At 43.4% G+C, this 17,877-nt stretch overlaps 2 protein-coding genes across 2 annotated transcripts; one reads left to right on the top strand and one right to left on the bottom strand.

Annotated features, from left to right (window-relative positions):
- The first annotated feature begins 164 nt into the window (after positions 1–164).
- REXO4 (REX4 homolog, 3'-5' exonuclease) lies at positions 165–4,896 on the top strand. Its single transcript, XM_041483925.1, has 8 exons — positions 165–366; positions 797–1,155; positions 1,434–1,586; positions 2,313–2,506; positions 2,965–3,053; positions 3,269–3,343; positions 3,605–3,679; positions 4,324–4,896. Exons 1-8 carry the CDS (start codon positions 181–183, stop codon positions 4,423–4,425), a joined length of 1,233 nt encoding a protein of 410 aa, XP_041339859.1. The 5' UTR covers positions 165–180; the 3' UTR covers positions 4,426–4,896.
- Positions 4,897–4,984: 88 nt separating this feature from the next.
- On the bottom strand, positions 4,985–17,206 carry STKLD1 (serine/threonine kinase like domain containing 1). The gene is made up of 19 exons (XM_041483923.1): positions 17,192–17,206; positions 16,461–16,556; positions 15,985–16,029; positions 14,611–14,685; positions 13,894–13,998; positions 13,639–13,709; positions 12,884–12,999; positions 12,405–12,517; positions 12,148–12,308; positions 11,584–11,714; positions 10,881–10,964; positions 10,091–10,207; positions 9,414–9,548; positions 8,360–8,488; positions 7,422–7,559; positions 6,691–6,819; positions 6,279–6,416; positions 5,874–5,953; positions 4,985–5,047 (listed from the first exon to the last, which is right to left on the bottom strand). The coding sequence occupies exons 1-19, from the start codon at positions 17,204–17,206 to the stop codon at positions 4,985–4,987; spliced, it is 1,941 nt and encodes a 646-aa protein (XP_041339857.1).
- Positions 17,207–17,877: the final 671 nt, after the last annotated feature.

Below are 17,877 nucleotides of genomic sequence, written 5' to 3'. Positions count from 1 at the left end.
CGGAACCATGGAACCGCCCCCTCCACCCCGGAACCCAAGCGCGGGCCGGCGTGCCCCGCCGGGGCGGTGCGGCGCTGTGCCGGTCCCCCTGCAGTAGCGCCGGCCCGGTTGGGACTCGCTGCCCCCTGATCCCGGTCCCGATCCCGGTCTTGATCCCGGTCCCACCCCGCTGACCCCCGCATGGCCAAGCAGAGCCCTGCGGAGCCGCAGGCGGCGGGGCCGAGCGGCGCGGCCCGCGGGAAGAGCAAGAAGAGGAGGAAGAAGAGGAAGGCCCTCGGGAAAGCGGCGGCCGCGCCCGGCATGGCGGCCGTGGCTCCCCCCCGCAACCCGCAGGAATTCTCCTCCAACTGGAAGGCGCTGCAGGAGGTGAGGGGCACCGGGGGATGCGGTGGGGACAGCCCCGGGGAGCTGGCACGGGGAAGCAGCGGGGCCGTGCTGGCAGGGCCGGAATGCAGCTCCGCGGCGGCAGGGACACCTCGCACTGTCCCAGCAAAGCCCGGCCGTGGGCACTGCCAGGGATCCAGGGACAGCCTCAGCTGCTCTGGGCACCTGTGCCAGGGTCTGCCCACCCTCACAGGGAAGAATTTCTTCCCAAAATCCATCCAGCACTGCTTGATGTCATTCCCTTTCTCCTGGCACTCCAGGCTCTTATGAATAATCCCTTACTCCCTTTCCTGAAGGCTCCTTTTACGTACTGGGAGGACACAATTAGGTCACTCTAGAGCCTTCTGTTTTCCAGGCTCTTTATCTTTATCTTTCTATCTTTTTCTTTCTTTTTTTTTTAATGTCATTTTAGCTGCTGAAACAAAAGGCAAATAACTCCAAGAAGGCCATTTCCACGGATCAAACAGACACCACAAAGAAGCAGCCACTCAAAGCAGCCAAAAGCCCAGAAGTCCCAGCAGTCAGTGGGAATGGGAATGTGGTAAAGGCCAAATCCACAAATAAAATGGACAGTGGTGCTGCTAAAGCCAGTCCTCCTCTGGCCAAGCCAGAATCCAAGGGGGTTACAGCAAATAAGAACTTAAATGGCACCAAAAGCAATGGGAAAGGCTGCAAAGAAAAGAAGAAAAATGGCATTGTTGTGAAGGAGAAGGATGAGCTGAAACATAAGAGGAGGAAAGCTGAGGAACACGTGGAGCAGCAGCCCAAGGAGTGAGTATTTCAGGCAGCAGCTCTGGATGTGAACATTTATTTTGGGAGGAGCACACAGAGGTACATTCCAAACAGCTGCACTTTTCCAGACTAAATTCTGAAAGAAATAAGGAACATTTTGCCCCAACTCCTCAGACACAGCAAGAAACCTGCAGAGGTGACACAGACTTAATTTTCACAGGGTTTGTCTCTTGGTTTAAAAACTAAACATACTTTTTGTACAACAGACATCAGATTGCTTTGAGACTGTTAAATGTAATTAAATCTGTTCTTCCCAGGGCTGACATCTGGTTTGATGACGTTGATCCCAAAGATATTGAAGCAGCACTAGGACCTGAAGCAGCAAAAATTGCCAGAAGGAACCTGGGACTTGAAACAGAGCAATGCCAGTCTGTGGAGCAGGTGCTGGTTAAGGAAAAGGCTTTTGATGGGTGAGTGACACTGCAGGGGGAGGGATGGCATCAGTGTGAGAAATGGGAAGACAGAAACTTCCAGAGGCACTGAAACATTTGGTCTGCAGCCTTAGAAGAAGTTTAGATTGATGTAAAAATAAAGTACACAGAAAAGCAGAAAAATAATTAAGCAGAAAAATAATAAACACATGTTTATAGTTGTAAGAGTATACCTCAATTAAGTAAAAAACTGTATTAACAAGATAGTGAAGGGTTTATAATGTAAGAGTGTAATTGTATACAGTAAGCTAAGAGTTTAGATGTTACAATAGAAACGTGTGTGTGTGTGTGTGTGTGCATGTTATAATAGCCCATTAGATAAAAATATACACATTGCAGTAGAAATAAGCAATAGAAAAGCAAAATAAACTTTGTAGCAGCTGTCCATTAGATTACAATGTTATAAATTGTCTTGTAACAAAGAACTTGTAACTACTCTTGAGCTATAACCAACTTCTTACTCTCACAAATCTCACAGCCCCTGAGACTGATGTTTATTTAACCTGACTGCAGTCCCATCCCTTCAATTAAACAGTACTAATAATATCAGAGCTCTCAGAATGGCTTCTGCTGAGTGACCTGCACAGTGAGCTGCCATCCCCCTGCCTCTGCTGCCGGGCTCTGCCCTGCTCACAGCAAGGTGTGAGCCTTGCCAGCTCCAGCTGGGCCCTCCCAGGTGTCCCCAAGTGTCCCTTTGCCTTTCAGGCTGACCCGGGCCGTGGCCATGGACTGTGAGATGGTGGGGGTGGGCCCCAAGGGCGAGGACAGCATCTTGGCTCGGGTGTCCATCGTCAACCAGTTTGGGAAGTGTGTCTATGACAAGTATGTCAAGCCCACGGAGAAGGTGACAGACTACAGGACAGCTGTCAGTGGCATCCGGCCTCAGAATATAAACTCAGGTACCAGGGGGTTCCCCCAAAGAGGGAGAAGTCAGTGGGTTGTCACAGAAGCCTCATTGGCTGAGCTTGGAATGGTTTCAGACCTAATTTGGGAAAACAAAATGCTGAGATTTGAGTTAAAGTTAATGCTAAGAAAAATTGTGGGAAGAAGTGCTTTTATACAGTGATCACTGACACATTTGAAGGAATTAACTGCTGGAATATGGTATAAAAAATAATTTCCTTTTCATGCTGTGCTCTTTATAGAATTCTGTGCACCCTTGAACGAATTAAATGGTGGAATATAGTATTAAAAAATAATTTTATTTTCATGCTGTGCTCTTTATGGAATTCTCTATGTTCTAGCAAGCAGAGATTCAGTGTACTATACAAAAACTACAGTCCCAAGGATACAGTTGTTTCCCAGAAAAGGTGCAGTGGTTGCTCATGGAAGGTGTTTCCTTGTGTGGCATTTTTAGGTGAAGACTTTAAAAAGGTTCAGAAGGAGGTGGCTGAGATCCTGCAGGGAAGGATTTTAGTTGGACACGCCTTACAGAATGACCTGAAGGTACATTGAAAATAAAGTTTCTGATAAATCATTCTGGATCAAGGGAACACACCTGAGCTCCTGGAAACTCCTGAATCCAGCCTGGATGAGCTGGGTCTTGTCCTTTCATGGCTTTAAAATGTGTGGATGGGAGGAAACAACAGGCAGCTGCACATTCAGCTCTGTAAAGTTTCATAAAATTACACATTTTAGACTGAAAATCTGATTTCTTCTAGGTCCTACTTCTTGATCACCCTCACAAGAAGATCAGGGACACACAGAGATACAAACCTTTTAAACAGAGAGTCAAGGTAAGAGACTGCTGGGAAGGTGCTCAATTAACAGACTCCAGAGCTGCTGACTCACTCCTGTGCTTGCTTTTACCTGACCCTGTTCCTTCTTTCCTACCTATGCACACACAAATCTCCTAATTCATTAATTATTCCTGGTATTTCACCAGCAGAGGCTAAGATGTGCTATTCTTTGAGGAACATAACATTTTTATGTAACACCCATCTCTGTTATTTGAAGTCCTGTGAGACAGCATGGTTTATGATCTGTTCTGTCCCTAGAGCTCCAGGCCATCCCTGAAGCTGCTCTGTGAGAAGCTGCTCAATGTTCAGGTGCAGACAGCAGAGCACTGCTCGGTAGGTACCTGCTCAGAACATCCAGCTCTGGGCTCTGCTTCAGTCCACAGGGCTGTGCCTTCATCCCAGGGAAACTCAGCAAGCTCTGCTTGGACAGCAGCAGCAGTGGGATTGACATCTGAGCTTGCTCATTTCATAAACACTCATTTCATGTGTTTCATGAAATGAGTTCACTCGTTTCATAAACAACTTCTGCACAAGTCAACTCTTAATTCTGAATTGTTACTTCAAAATTCCCAGGGGGAAAAGTAGTGATCAAGATCTGTTTACCCTAAAAGCAGCATTCTGCACTGTGGCAGGATGGATAAAGAGTGGGAGAGGCTACACCTGAACCTCAGCAGATCCTTTATTTCAGTGGGCAGGAGGATGGAAAAGAGGAATGAACTGGGGAAGCAAAACTGGGAGGGGAGCTCATAGATACTGTATCAATGACAAAGTTCTCTTAGGACTTTCCAAGTAACAATGGGAAATGCAGAGCCTTGTGGTGGGCCCTGGACTCTACATACACCATTTATCCCTTTCACTAGGCACAGAGTCTAAATGTAAAAAGAGGTAATGAAATGTTAGTTGGAAGGATGTCTTAAAGTGATGGAAGATTTAGCTGTTTATTATCTCACACCCTTGTCTGGTCTGTTCTCTTCCAGATCCAGGATGCACAAGCAGCTATGAGACTTTACACCCTGGAGAAAAAGAAATGGGAAGCTGCTGTTAAGAACAAAGCTAACAAGAAAAATTGTAAAACTTAAAAACCCAGGGCAGAATCTTTCACCTGCAGCATTTGCTGGTTTGATGTCACATTCCAAATTTAGAGATAAGTCAGAACTGACAGCAGCTACTTCATAAAATCAATCCAAAGACAATGCTACAATAACCTGGAAGTGCAGGAATGCTCTGGTATCCCTGTGGATGGGCCCTGTGCCTGATGCCTGCTGCTCTGCTCAAGCAACCTTGGTAACAAATGCCTGCAGCTGGGAAGAACTTCATCAATTAAATTTCTTCAATGGAAATAGACACTGAATAAGTTTAAAAAAAATTAAATTATGATAGATGAAGGAAGAAACTGTCATTGCTTTGTCAAAACTGAGGATTAAAATCTTTATTTCAAGTATGTTGAGGCCCATAAAGTGAGGTCTGCTGCAAGGTGAATTCTTAAATTATTGCTGTTTGTTACACAGTTGTGGTACCCAAACCATCAATAAATACCTGTTTGTATATTATTAAAGCCCAATATTCTTTTTTCTGGTGAGAAGAGTCCTCTAATGGAGGATCCAGGCTTTTGTATCCAGCAGTGGCCAAGTCTTGTTCTCAGACAAAGCGTTTTTCCTTCCTCAGTTTCAAAAGTGTTGCATCCACCAGGGTCCGAATCTCCTGGAGGGAAATGTGAGAATTGTCAGACAGATTACCTTGTTGCTCCACTTATTTTTGTATTCATTTATTAATAAAAACAATGTGTCTAACATAAATCTTTGAAGTGGCTGCTGTTACAACAGGAGAGGGAGCTTTCTCCCCTTCTGTGATTATTGTTTTCTGTGCTACCTTGTGGCTGCAGTGCTCATTGAAGGGGTGCAGGCAATGCCTGCAGGAGAACAGTTTGTGACTGTCTTTGAAAACAATTCTGTAAATACATTACTAAAATCAGCAAAATTTAAGACTAACCAGTTCTATTGGCTTGATGGACAAACCTAATTATTGGTTTCTTGCCAGCAAGCCATTGCAAAAGAAATATAAGTGTAACACATTAAATAGCTCTGATAACTTTGCTGGGTTTTCCTTTTGTTTTCCAGTGTGACTGATTGGTGAAATTTAATGTAAGTTAAATATTCCCACAGACTGTCAGAAAGTTTTTGTTGGATTTTTTTTCATTTGTTAATGATGCTACTTCCAAACCAAAAATAAATTGGATGTAATATACTTATGGCTTTATTCCTGTAAACTTTAGCCTAATTTAGCATGAAGACTACAGTAAATTAATGTAATGTTGCAAGAGACCAGAACATAGTTTTTTAAAATTTCAGCATTAACAACAACAAGAAAAACAACTTCTAATGACTTGTTCTCAGTAATTAGAAGTATCCTTACAAACTCACTCTTCACTCCACATGCAGCTAATTCCCTAAATTTCTGCACTATGATCAAATCCCTCACCAGAAATAACATACTAATATACTTTATTATCACAGAGACTTCTCCATACCGTGCTAAATGGAAACTGGAGTTTTATTTCAGACAGCAGCTTTTCCATTTTCTGGGACCTCATATTCAGCATAACCTCATCTGCAGTGCCAATGAACAAGAAAATTTATGGTTATAGCACAACTGCCAGTGGAGCAGGAGCTAAAGGAGCAGGCTAAAGGGGAAAGGACAGAGCTACACAAGGAGGAGGCAAGAGAAGATGAAGTTAAAATGTTTTACCATCAGAGTGGTATTTGTTTGGAACAAGCAAAGTGAATTCTCAGGAGGATGAATTGGAACTTTCTCAGACACAAAGTTTTTCCTGAGAGCAGCTAACATGTCCCTGAGAGCTGCTGTTGTGGTTTTACTGATTTTAGGGCTGGGAGAGAGGAGGAGACTTGACAAGTGGCAGCAGCAGCCATCTCACCATACTGAACCATCTCGTTCATCAGCAGGCACAGAGCTTCTGCCACCCCTGGCTCGTTGGAATGAAGGTGATATTCATCTTTGATCAGCTCTGTTCCACTGCCCTTTGAGTCCAGCAGAATTGCCAAAGCTGCAGTTTCTGCAAGGAAGACAAACACTGCTGGGCTCTTGGTAGCTGCAGACTGCAGGATCTGCTTCCCATCCCCTCACCAGCTGGCTCATGTCACGTTTTCAGGAAGTTGTGCCCGTTATTTTCAGTCTTCCTAACAACTATTCTGAAGCATATTTGGGAACAAGTAGAAGACCAGATATGCAGGTGACGCTGTCATGCAGGGCAGAAGTGATTTTAGTGATTATTTTCATTTTGATGGAGCTGATTGGTAGTTAATAAAAGCAGAACTGCTGAATGTTACCTGAGAGCCTCACAAGGCTGGCTAATGCCAGGCAGCCATTCTTCACCAGCACTGCTCTTTCTGGGTTCACCCTGAGTGCATCCAGCAAAAGTGCTGCTGTAGGCTTGTAGTCACTGTCAGTTAAGCAACCTTAAAAAAAAAATAAATAAACAAAACACAGAGAAAAGCCCAAAATTTCAGTATCCTTCAGGCCAAAAAAATAAAGAGTCCTGAATACTCAACTTATTCTACTGAGGTGGAATAGAAATAAGATTGCTGAGGGTGTTTTGCTCAGCTTTTCCCAGTGGAACAATGGCACAAGGGCTGGCAGTAGGTAAATGTGACAATATTGTTGCATGAGGAAGAAATAAGACAGAGTAGTACTGCAGTAGTAGTAACTACTACTAGTAGTACTGCAAGGATGTACTTAGTGCAGATGATAATGAAAGATTATTTCTTTTTTAACATAAAATACTTTTCCAAATCAACCAAGCAAATTAGCAGCCCACCAGTGGACTCTCCATTAGGAGTATCTGGTGATTTAATTGCTACAGCTCATCAAAAATGGCTTCATTAGGCAGCCACAGAGGGAGTGCAGGAAGAGCAGCCAAGAGAGGATGCAAGTTCCTAACTCTGCTGCCATCTGCAGAGCCTCTCCAGCCCAGCAGCCCGGGCTGCAGGATCACCACTGACACACAGACATCCCAGCCTTTTCCAGCCCAAGGGACAACAGGGAGACTGGGATCACACACCTTGGAGTGCCAGTGCCCACAGCGCTGAGCAGGCAGACTCTGCAACGACTCCGTTCTGGAGGTGTTCCTGAAGCACTGCCGAGGTGACAGGGAGAGCACTTGCCAGCACTGCTTGGTCTGCATTATTCTCTGAATTACCTTAGCAGAAAGGAAATGCACCAGGCTGAGTTATTTAATGAAGTAATGACATCATTGTATGTCAAATTATATCAGTAAAACCTTAATGGGTGCTGGCATTGGAATAATGCAACACTGCTTTAGTCTGGAGGGCAGCAGAGGGAAGGAATCTAAAATGTACAGAACCAAATACAGGACTAATAAATAATTCTGTTTATTGGAGAAAGCTGAACTTCTGCAGGAACTAGTGTTCTTTGTCATTTAAATTATGCATAGGGATCACAGCAAGAAGCCTCCAGAAATAACCACAGTTTTGACAGAATCCAGGCTGCAGGATGGAAATTCAGCTGTCCCATAAATCCAACGGGTAATTTGCTGCACAGAGGGAATAAAACACACCAGGTGAAACTGTGCACAATCTGTGCTTCCAGCCTGGCATGATGATCAGAACACTTCCACAAGAACACATCACAAACAAATCAGTAAATGTGAAATCAGGTCACATCTGGGCCTGAACGGCTCAAATTTGACACCTTATCACATAAACGGTTGCTAAAAAACTCTGCATTAATTTTTGGTTTTATCTAACTTTGGATCACAAAGTGATGGTAGCAGAGCTGTGGAAACAACCCTCCAGAATCACAAAATCAGGTTGGTTTAGGTTGGAAGGAATCTTAAAGATCATCTCATTCCATCTCCCCGGAACAAGAATGGGAGAAAATCCAATCCCAGCGACAGGAATGTCTGAACTCAATTAGGCTCAATACGTGCTGCCCTTCAGTCACATGAGTGCAGGCACAAAACTCCTGTGTTCTACTCACCACTCACAGCCAAGCTCCAGAGAACGGCACAGCAAGAGAAGCAGATCTTGTCATTATGAAGAAAACGTCTCAAAATTGACAGAAGGTCCGGAATGATTCCAACTTTCCTTAGGTTCTCCGCAGCTACTTCTGAAAACCACAGAAATTCTATAGAATCTGGTATTTTTGTCCCACTCACTGGCCTCGAAACAGGCAGCACTAAGTTGTTTAAACTGAGATAACAAAGCGGTAACATGAGCCCATCAGCTGGACAAAAGGAAGCAAGAGAACAGACCGAATTCTTTAACAAGATGCACTTGACACATCTGATCCTTTCAAATGCATGCCTCGCCATCCTTTTTCCTCACAGACTTGGAATTCACAGAGCGGGAAAGGAACTGAGAGGGTGTAAGTTACAATTTTTTACCTGTTTCCATTTTAACGATTCAAACTAAGCTTCAGAATTAGGAAACGCTGGATGAAAATAGTTTGGTCTTAGACACGATGTAATAATTTTTTGAAGATTTCCACCTTGCTGCTAAATGCTACTGTAACCATTTCTAAAAACAGTTGATGACTGTTGAACTGACACTGAAAACAAAAAGCTAAAAATATTATAAAAATTTAGCAAAAATAAAAAAAAATAAAGCTAAAAATATTATAAAAATTTAGCAATTACAAGTTCAGAAGAAAAGAAAACAAAGTAGAGAAGTTAGGGAGAATGGTTTCAATTCATCATGGCAGAGTCCAAAATAGAATTCAGGTTCTATGCCCTCATTTTCTCAAGCACTACTATTTGCAGAGCTTGTACTTGTTTCCAGACCAAGACGAAATACAGAATTGTATCTATTAGAGTGGACCTGTAAATCCCTGAAGCCTCAACATTGTACCTTAAACTTTCAGGGGTGTTATCAACATCTGGTCAATCTTACCAATATTACCACTATTAAATTAATAATTGCCCACAGACATCCACACTTCTTAGTGAAATCACAAGTTTTGCATTATATCTTGGATTTGTTTCAAAAAGTAAACATAAATTAAGATTCCCCAAAGAATGAGCAAGGTGACCCACCACTGGCTGAAACCATCATCAATAATGTGCAGAGCATTGAAAGGAACTCTTCATTTTCAGAATGTTGTCTCACTGTGTGTAACAGGCAGCTGGCCACACTCTCATCCAGGGCCATCACCACCCCCTGTTCCAGAGCTGTCACCACAAACATTGGAATAGAACAAAGATTTCAGTGGTTTTGAATGAAATCTGAACCCCCTGCCCTGCAATCAGCATAGCAAAACATTCAAATTAGCAGCATTTCTTCACATAAAATAAGCAAAAGTTACTTTAAACTTTCATTTTCTGAAACTCAGTTCTTAGTATTTTTAAGCTCATATCATCAGGTGGTTTTGGGGTAAATTGCCATGAAAGTGACAGCAGGCACCACACAAGAGACCCAAAACCACTTTTATGGTTTAAAATTCAAACACCAAAACAACAAGTGTCTTATTCATACCCCCTAACAATCCTCCACATAACATACTTGGTTGGACAAGATCAGCATCTGTATTTAAAATTAACTCTTAACACAGAATTGCTGTATGGCAGTCCTGAAGGAAGGCCATGAGAATTCAGAAAGCTGCTTAAATTCCTTTAGTTCTTTAAATTCATCCCCTAAAATTGTTAATTGAGCAGGTAATGGGTTCAGAAATCTTTACAAGACCCAGCAGAAGGAGGAAGTCTTAAAATTGTACCTTGACTAAGAATTTCAAGCAATAAAGTGCAACCTTCCACTTGTAAATCCAGAGAATCTGTGTGAACCTTCATGGCAAGAGTGATCACTTCTGTGCACGTTAGCAGATAGGGGAATGCTGTGGGGGAAAAGAAATGCTTTGAGAAAGGTTCTTGAATCAAAGAGAACAAAACAGAGTGAATTGTTTTAATCTGTGTGGGAAATGTCTCCCATCAATTAAAGCTAAGAATAACCCTGAGTTTCAACATCATAAGCCAATGCCAGCATTAAAATGCTGTCAAAGCACAGAGTATTTTATAACTGATGTAACACAGTGCTTTGAATTATGAACCTTGATCTGAAAGCTTCTTTTGAAAAATGTGCAGCTTCTGGGAGAAAATACAGTTTTCACCCTCACAGCTTTACAGACATGGGAATTAGCCATATGTAGCTTCCTTTTGCTCTGCCAGCCTTGCAGCCCCAGGAATTACCCCCCAAGCCATCCCAGGGCTTGTGGAAATTACCTTCCTTAAATGTCAGTTTGTTGCCAATTCAAATATCACAGGGTTTTTTGTTTTTTTGTTTTTTTTTTTTCCCAGTGCCCATTTTTATTATCCAGTGAAATCCCTCTGCTGGTTAACAAAAGCATGTACACAAGTAGTAACAATCCCATCAGCTACTGGTCTGGAGAAATGGGAACAGAGCAATTTCATTCTCATTTATGGGCATTAGAAATGTTTTCCTCTTCCTATTATCTCAAAATGTAAGGAAGGAGCAGAATAAATAAATAAATATATCAAATAGTGCCTTACCACTTTTATCCTTTACAAAGCTGGCAAGGTGCTGAATGCCTTTAGCCTGGACTTCTTCAACATCCCAGGAAGCTTGCATGAATTCTGAGAAAGCAAGGAAATTCTTCCAACCATTCCACACTTACACAAAATACTCAAATTGTCTCTGTTTTGTGCAAGATGTGAATTCATATGAATGAAAATAATGAAATTTGGGATTGTTGAAAAGAGAGTTTCTCCCCCAACTCATTAAACATTTCAATATTACCAAGTGTTATGATTCACAATGTATTTGGCATTATCTATCTGTTTTTGGGGACCTGTTGGAATATTAAACCAGAGCAGGAATATGAGCTTTAAATGCATTATTCCAATAGACTTTTCAGATTAAAATAACATCTTCCTTACTTAGAAGGAAAATAATGGAGTAGATTGCTTGTGGCATGAATCAGCAAACATGTTACAATGCAAACAAAATAAGTGGAGCTCCCAAATTTTCTGAGGAATTACCTCTGAGCCTGTTTAACTTTTGCAGTAGGAATGGCTGAGAACCTTAGGAATTTAGAGGAAAAGCTGCATAATGATCCTTGCTCCAAAGAGTATCCCATTTTATTGCAGGTAAAATGAGTGGCCAAGAATTTAGTTCCAAATGGAATACATCCTGACTGGAAGGGTCTATTTCCTGTGAAAATCACCTTTACATTAATCTTGTTCTCCTTATTACCTAGAACACTTTCAACTCCTCCCTGAAAGAGCATATCTGCTGTTGTGGGAGGCAGAGTCTTCTTCAGTTTTATTGAGGTGTCACCAGCAAAAGTCAGGCATTTCTCAACAAATGGAACAGTGACCAGATCCCTGGAATTTTTAGAGACAAAAGCAGCACTAGTGAGTTAGAACTGGTAAATTAGAAAAGAAAAAAAATCTACAGTCATTGCTTCATTTTTATATAAAAAAATTTAATATTACTTCTAGACTAGATTCTTTTTGACAGAACTTAAACAATTTACTTCCAAACAGCTCAAGAAAGAGCTCATGTTGCACAATCCATGCTTAGGTGTCAAGTTCAGGCTCATAAAATTGTGTATAACATGAATTTATAACTGCAAAAAGGGACACCTGTGCATCTCAGTGTCCACTCTGAAGGAACATCAAATCTTTAATAACTCAATTTGCTGAGGCAGGAAGATAAGCAATGTTAACCCTTTCCAACAGCAGTGAACATTGCCAATTTGTGGAGGTAGGAGAGCTTTAGGACAAAATAAATCAAGGGAAGGCAGCCAGAACTCACCTTGCTGTGGGTCTCATGCTGGGCTCAATCTGTAGCATCACTAATAAAAGTGGAAAGAAAGGCAAATAGCTGCTTTCTCCATCCTGCATCAGGGTCAGGACTCTCTCAAGGCAGCTGCTGTCCCCTCTGATGTCCTGCAGTAAGGATTTTATCTCTTCTGCCTGGGAAGAGCACAGTGTCAGAGAGCCCTGACACACCCAGAGACATCCTGATGAGCCCAGGACCCTTTAAATCCCTAATAAATCTCTCTTACACACATTCAGAACAAAGCAGCTCATCATATCAAGGAGGACACAGCCCAGGGACCAGATGTCAGATTTCTCAGTGAAAGAAAATCCAAATGTTTCTGGAGCCATCCAAGACTTGCTTTCTGTAGAAACAGGAATCATATGGTGACATTGCTGACATTGTGCTTCCAAAAACTACAAAACACACTGTAACCAATGAATATTTTTCTAAGATGTTCCTGAGGACAAAGCTATAAAGGATTCCAACTGTATTGATTGCAGAAACTCACACACATATCTACATTTTTCACTTGTGAGCACAGTTAATGCTGCAGACAACTGCCTATGAAAGTCCTATTTAGAAGGCAAATAATTTAATGCAGAGAAAGGAGAGGGAAGATGAATTTCTCCTCTTTCCTAATTTTTCTCTGAGGACTAAAAATATCCAGCACAACTGAAACCTTTTAAAAATACAGTAGGAAAGAAAAAATAGCAAAACAAATATCTACCTTCTTCCACTCTGATTTTCCATTTCAGCTCATCACCCATAAGTGTTTCAGTGCTGAAGTCACTCAGCATGAAGGATGGTTCACCAGTCACAAGGATGTTTGATGGCTTGAGATTTCTGCAACACAAATATTTTCTGTCAGCCTGTGAAATTAGAGTCTGATCACATATAATTACAAATTCCCTGCATCTTTAGCCCTCAGAAATTTTTTTGTTTTGTTTTGGGTTTTTTTTTTTGTTTTTTTTTTTGGGGGGGGGGTTCTTTTTTTGGGGGGGGGGGGAATTGGTTTGGACATTATTTGTTCGTGTTCTGTTGGTTTTCTTTTTTTTTTTTTAATATACAAGTGATAATCAACCAATATACAATTATTTTCCTCTCTAAATGCTTTAAAATTTGTGCTTGGGACACAAAATGATCAGAGTGTGGAATGCAAGGGTTGTCTTTTATTCAGATACACAAACTTTGTCCATCACAGCCACCAAAATGTGAGCATTTACAGAGATGGACAATTTTTAAAATATTTTTAAAAAACCCAAAAAACCAACCCAGCAGATAACACCTCAATCAAATTAGTATTCCAGACAAAACTCAGGAAATAGGTAATTTCAGAAGTAAAAAAACCTAATCTGAAGTCTGGAACTCCTATCCTCTATTTCCCCTTCTGGAAGAGTAAAATTCCCTGCCTCTGAGCATGGCTGAACCAACACTGCAAAGAACAGGAGCCTGTCAGACAAAGAAAACAAGATTTCTGCTCACCTGTGCCAAATATTTTGTTTGTGTATGTAAAACAAAGCATCCACCATCTGTCCCAGGAACTTCTGAACCACCTGTGGAGGGAAATAGACATGAAGGTGTAACACAAACAGAGGAACTTTCAAATATCTTTCAGAAGTGAGCTTCCAAAACCACCCTCCTGTGCTTTGAAGGCTTTAGGGAGGATTTTCAGAAAGAAGGAATACCATAAAAGCAACATCTCTCAGTTCAAACAGGTGCCTCTTCTGTGCTTTTTACCATGCCTGCTATCTTTTCTGACTTCTGCCTCTTTTCCCTGATTAGAGCTGAGAGATCTCCTTGGCCTGAGTGCTGCATTACCAGGCAGAGGAACAGAGATGAGACCTGAAATAAAACATTGCACCAAAATGCTGAATTGTTTGCAGGTAACAGAGACAAACCAAGCTGGTGGTGTGATTTCACAGTACAAAAGGGTTCTGAGATGATGATTCTCTCACAGAAGAGACGATATTTAATTTCTTTCATTAAAAATACACCATTAAAAATATTCATTATTTTAGCAAATAAAACAAACCACCACTAACAAGCATGTTATCTGGAGCGGTATAGGATGATTTTAATCAATTATACATCCATAAAATCATCAAAGGTTCTGTCCCAGCACTGAAGAAAATCTGCAAGTAAGTAAGTCAGAGCTTTCAGCTTCTTATGGTCCCCTACAGAAGGGTTTTCATGCAGGCATTAAAATCAGAATTGCACACTAATTCCCATCAGAATCTGGGAGTCTGCCATGGACTCCAATTCATACATATTCACAGCTTTTTAGTGTGTGTATTCAGGAGCCAAAAAAAAAAAAAAATCAGGATTGTTTCAAATCAAAAAACCTTCTTTTTTAGCATCTCACCCCAATGACCCCAAATTTAAATCTGTGAATAGGCTCGTGTGCCTAGAACTAAACCACACGTTCCAGTTTAACTAATCCTGTTCCATTCTCACCTCATTATTCCAAGTCAGGAACAATTCCTTGTAAGTACAGACGTTAGAATGGCAGAGTTTTAGCAAATCCATTGCCTGCAAAGAAAAAGATAAAATAGAGACAGCTTTCTATAGCTACAAGTCCTTCCCTCTAACAGGACCTTAAATCACACCCAAAGCCAGTTCCTCACTTGTTCATGTCACATTTCTGATCAAACTCTTCCAAAGTGCCAGCTCTGTTAAATATTTGCATACACAAATGTGGAAAGAAGGAAAATATTTCACACAGTGCTGCAACAGCCTTGTGAGATTCAAAGATACAAACCGATCCACAGGGAGATGATGTGTGAACCACCCCCTTCTTGAGTTCCTAGCACCCTAACCCGAAAACATTTCTTAGAATGTAACTCAGGATGATTTTTCAAGTGCAGCCATTATTTCCTGTAACCTCCATGCAAGCTTGAACCTCAGCAAATACAATGGCACGAGAGATTTTTATCTCCTTGAAGGTGGTTTCTGTGCAGGGCTCTAACAAATCCTAACCACTTCAGCAAACTTGCTGATTATGTGTAAGATAAAGAGAATTCAGGTTACTCTTCTGTAGTTGTGTTTGTGGCTGTGCAGGCACAACAGAAAAAGCTAAAAAGAGCCAGGCTCCCAAATGGCTCAAGTGCGTTTATTTTAATAGATGTAATTCAATATTTATTTCAATAGGAAAATTGGAACAAGTTTTACTAGTAATGCCATATTTACTACAGAAAGAGGTCATCTCTCTGACCAGGATAAAATATCTGCACAGACATTTATTCTCCTTCTTTTCCAACTCCAGATGTTGTGCATACTGGGCACTGGGAGAATCATCCATCATGTGCTATTCCACTATTTTATTGAAACCATTTTTGGTCTTTTAAGAGTATTTCTGATGCTATTTAGTCAAGACATTGCAACAAAGTTTGCACCAAAAAAAAAAAAAAAAAGGTACAACAAAGGCAGAAAATCATTCACATTAAAAACAACCAACTCTGAGAAATTAGCATATCATTAAATATGTTATCTAGACATTGAATTATTAATGATAAACTACAAACAGACCACGGTTCTCCGTTAGCCTAAAGGCCAAAAGGATGAGTTTTGTCCTTTGGCTTCACAAAACAAAAATTCTGAGAAGGAATTATCTTCTGAGAAGAGCTGTCTACTTGAATTTACATATCCATAAATAACAACAATTAATACAAACCCTGGCCTGAGCCCAAGCAGAGGGCAGAGAGCACACCCCATAAATAGTCCTACCTGATTTACTCATTTACTCAGCTAATCCTTGTAGATAAAACACTTGGTTCTATCAAGACTTTGGTCTTTGTAAGAGAAGTAGTAAAGAAAAGGCTGCACCAATACCTCCTTCAAGGCCACATTTGCTTGGTGTTGGTCAATGCATTCAACCTGCACCAAACAAAAGACAGGGATGAGACTGTAACAGAAACAGCAGGGAACTTTGAGCCAAAACACTCTTACCAAGGTACATTAATTTTCAATGATAGGTCAAATCTCTCATGTTTGGGGCAGTTTTGGTGTCAGGAAATGGGTAAAACAGAGCTGAAAATTTGTGTGTGACAGACAGTGTTTCTGCACTGTCAGGGCAGCAGTGAGCTGAGGTGAGAGCACTGAGGGCACCTCACTAGGCTGCTGCCCTTTCCCCACTTTGAGCCTCAACATTCCACTAAACTGATCTGAATCTCCCATTTTCCCATAAAGCAGCACAGTAACAAGCAAGCCCACTCTCACCCAGCAGCTGGGTCTCTTGCTACTATCCTGGTGCCCCTAGAGACAACAAACATGCCAAGCTCTTGTTTTCATAGCAACCACCTGCTCACCTGCTTTATTGCATATTTCTTCTGGGCACCCTCATCTGTTTTCAGCTGAGCCACCAGCACCGTGCCCAGTGCCCCGGGCTGGAGCTGCTCCAGCACCTGCTCAGGACGCACCCAGCTCAGCCAGGGCAGAACAACCGAGGGGAAAAAAACCCTTCCATAGAAACCTTCCACACAGAAAACACCTCCAGCTCCCCACGGCAGGATTAGGGACACCCCCAGCTTCACCAGCCCCTGAGAGGAACACAGGCCTTGGGACACCCCCAGCTTCACCCAGTCTGTGAGAGGAACACGGGCCTTGGGACACCCCCAGCCCCTGAGAGGAACAGAGGCCTTGGGACACCCCCAGCTTCACCCAGCCCCTGAGGGGAACACAGGCCTTGGGACACCCCAGCTTTACCCAGCCCCTGAGAGGAACACAGGCCTTCCCTTCCCTCCACTTCAGGGCATTCCCCATAATGAAAGCACCCCCGGACCATATAATCCCTCAGGGACACTCAACCCCCACCTCCTATGGTGGTGTGCTGCTCCTAGGGGTCCCCACACCATCCCCAGGGCCATGGACCCCTCCTAAACCCCTCATAAACTTGACCTGCTCAGAGCACTCACACCATGTCCCCAAGGGCACCCACAGCCTGCCCTGGTCACAGACCCTCACACAGACCCCTCCAGCACCGCAAACACCCCCAGAATGACGCTTTTTGCCGGGTACAGCTTGAGCCTGAGAGCAGCACCTCATATTTTTCCATGGCAGGGACACATCCCAGCCTCCCACCCGGGACCCCGGCGCAGCGGCCCTGAGGGAGTGAGACCCCCCACCCAAGAGCGTGATGGGGGCGCGGCCCCTTTAAAAGCTCTGAGGGGCGTGCCTGGAGGGCGTGTCCCGGCGGGGAGGCTCCGCCCCACGCGCGCCGGCGCGGCGGCGCCTTCAAGGCCCGGCCCGTCCGACGTGGCAGCGCCTGCACCGAGCGCGGCCCGGCCCCGCCACCGCCCCGCCCGCCCCGAGCCAGCCCGGGCCCCGCCATGGATGTGTAAGATAAAGANACCAGGTACGTGCCCGCCCGCCTCCCCCACCCCCCCGCGCGCCCGCCCGGCGGCCTTTGTGCGCCGGGGCCACGCTGAGGGGCCCGGCTGAGGCAGGCCGGGATGGCGGCGGGGTCGCTGCCGCCTCGGGGCCGCGCTGTGGCGGGGCGGTGGGTGTATGGAATTATAGAGCCGTGGAGCGGTTTGGGCTGGAAGGGATGCTAAAGATGGTCTCGTTCAAGCCCTGCCGTGGGCAGGGACACCTTCGGCTAGCCCAGGCTGCTGCAGGCACCGTCCAGCCTGGCCTTGGGCACTGCCAGGGATCCAGGGGCAGCCACAGCCGCTCTGTGCCAGGGCCTCATAGAGAAGAATTCCTTCCTGATGCCCAGCCTGAGTT

Source organism: Pyrgilauda ruficollis, unplaced genomic scaffold, assembly GCF_017590135.1.
Source record: "Pyrgilauda ruficollis isolate IOZ18807 unplaced genomic scaffold, ASM1759013v1 scaffold62, whole genome shotgun sequence".
NCBI classification, from domain to species: domain Eukaryota; kingdom Metazoa; phylum Chordata; class Aves; order Passeriformes; family Passeridae; genus Pyrgilauda; species Pyrgilauda ruficollis.
Note: the sequence above shows the minus strand (reverse complement) of the source record. Positions and strands in the feature narration are given on the sequence as shown.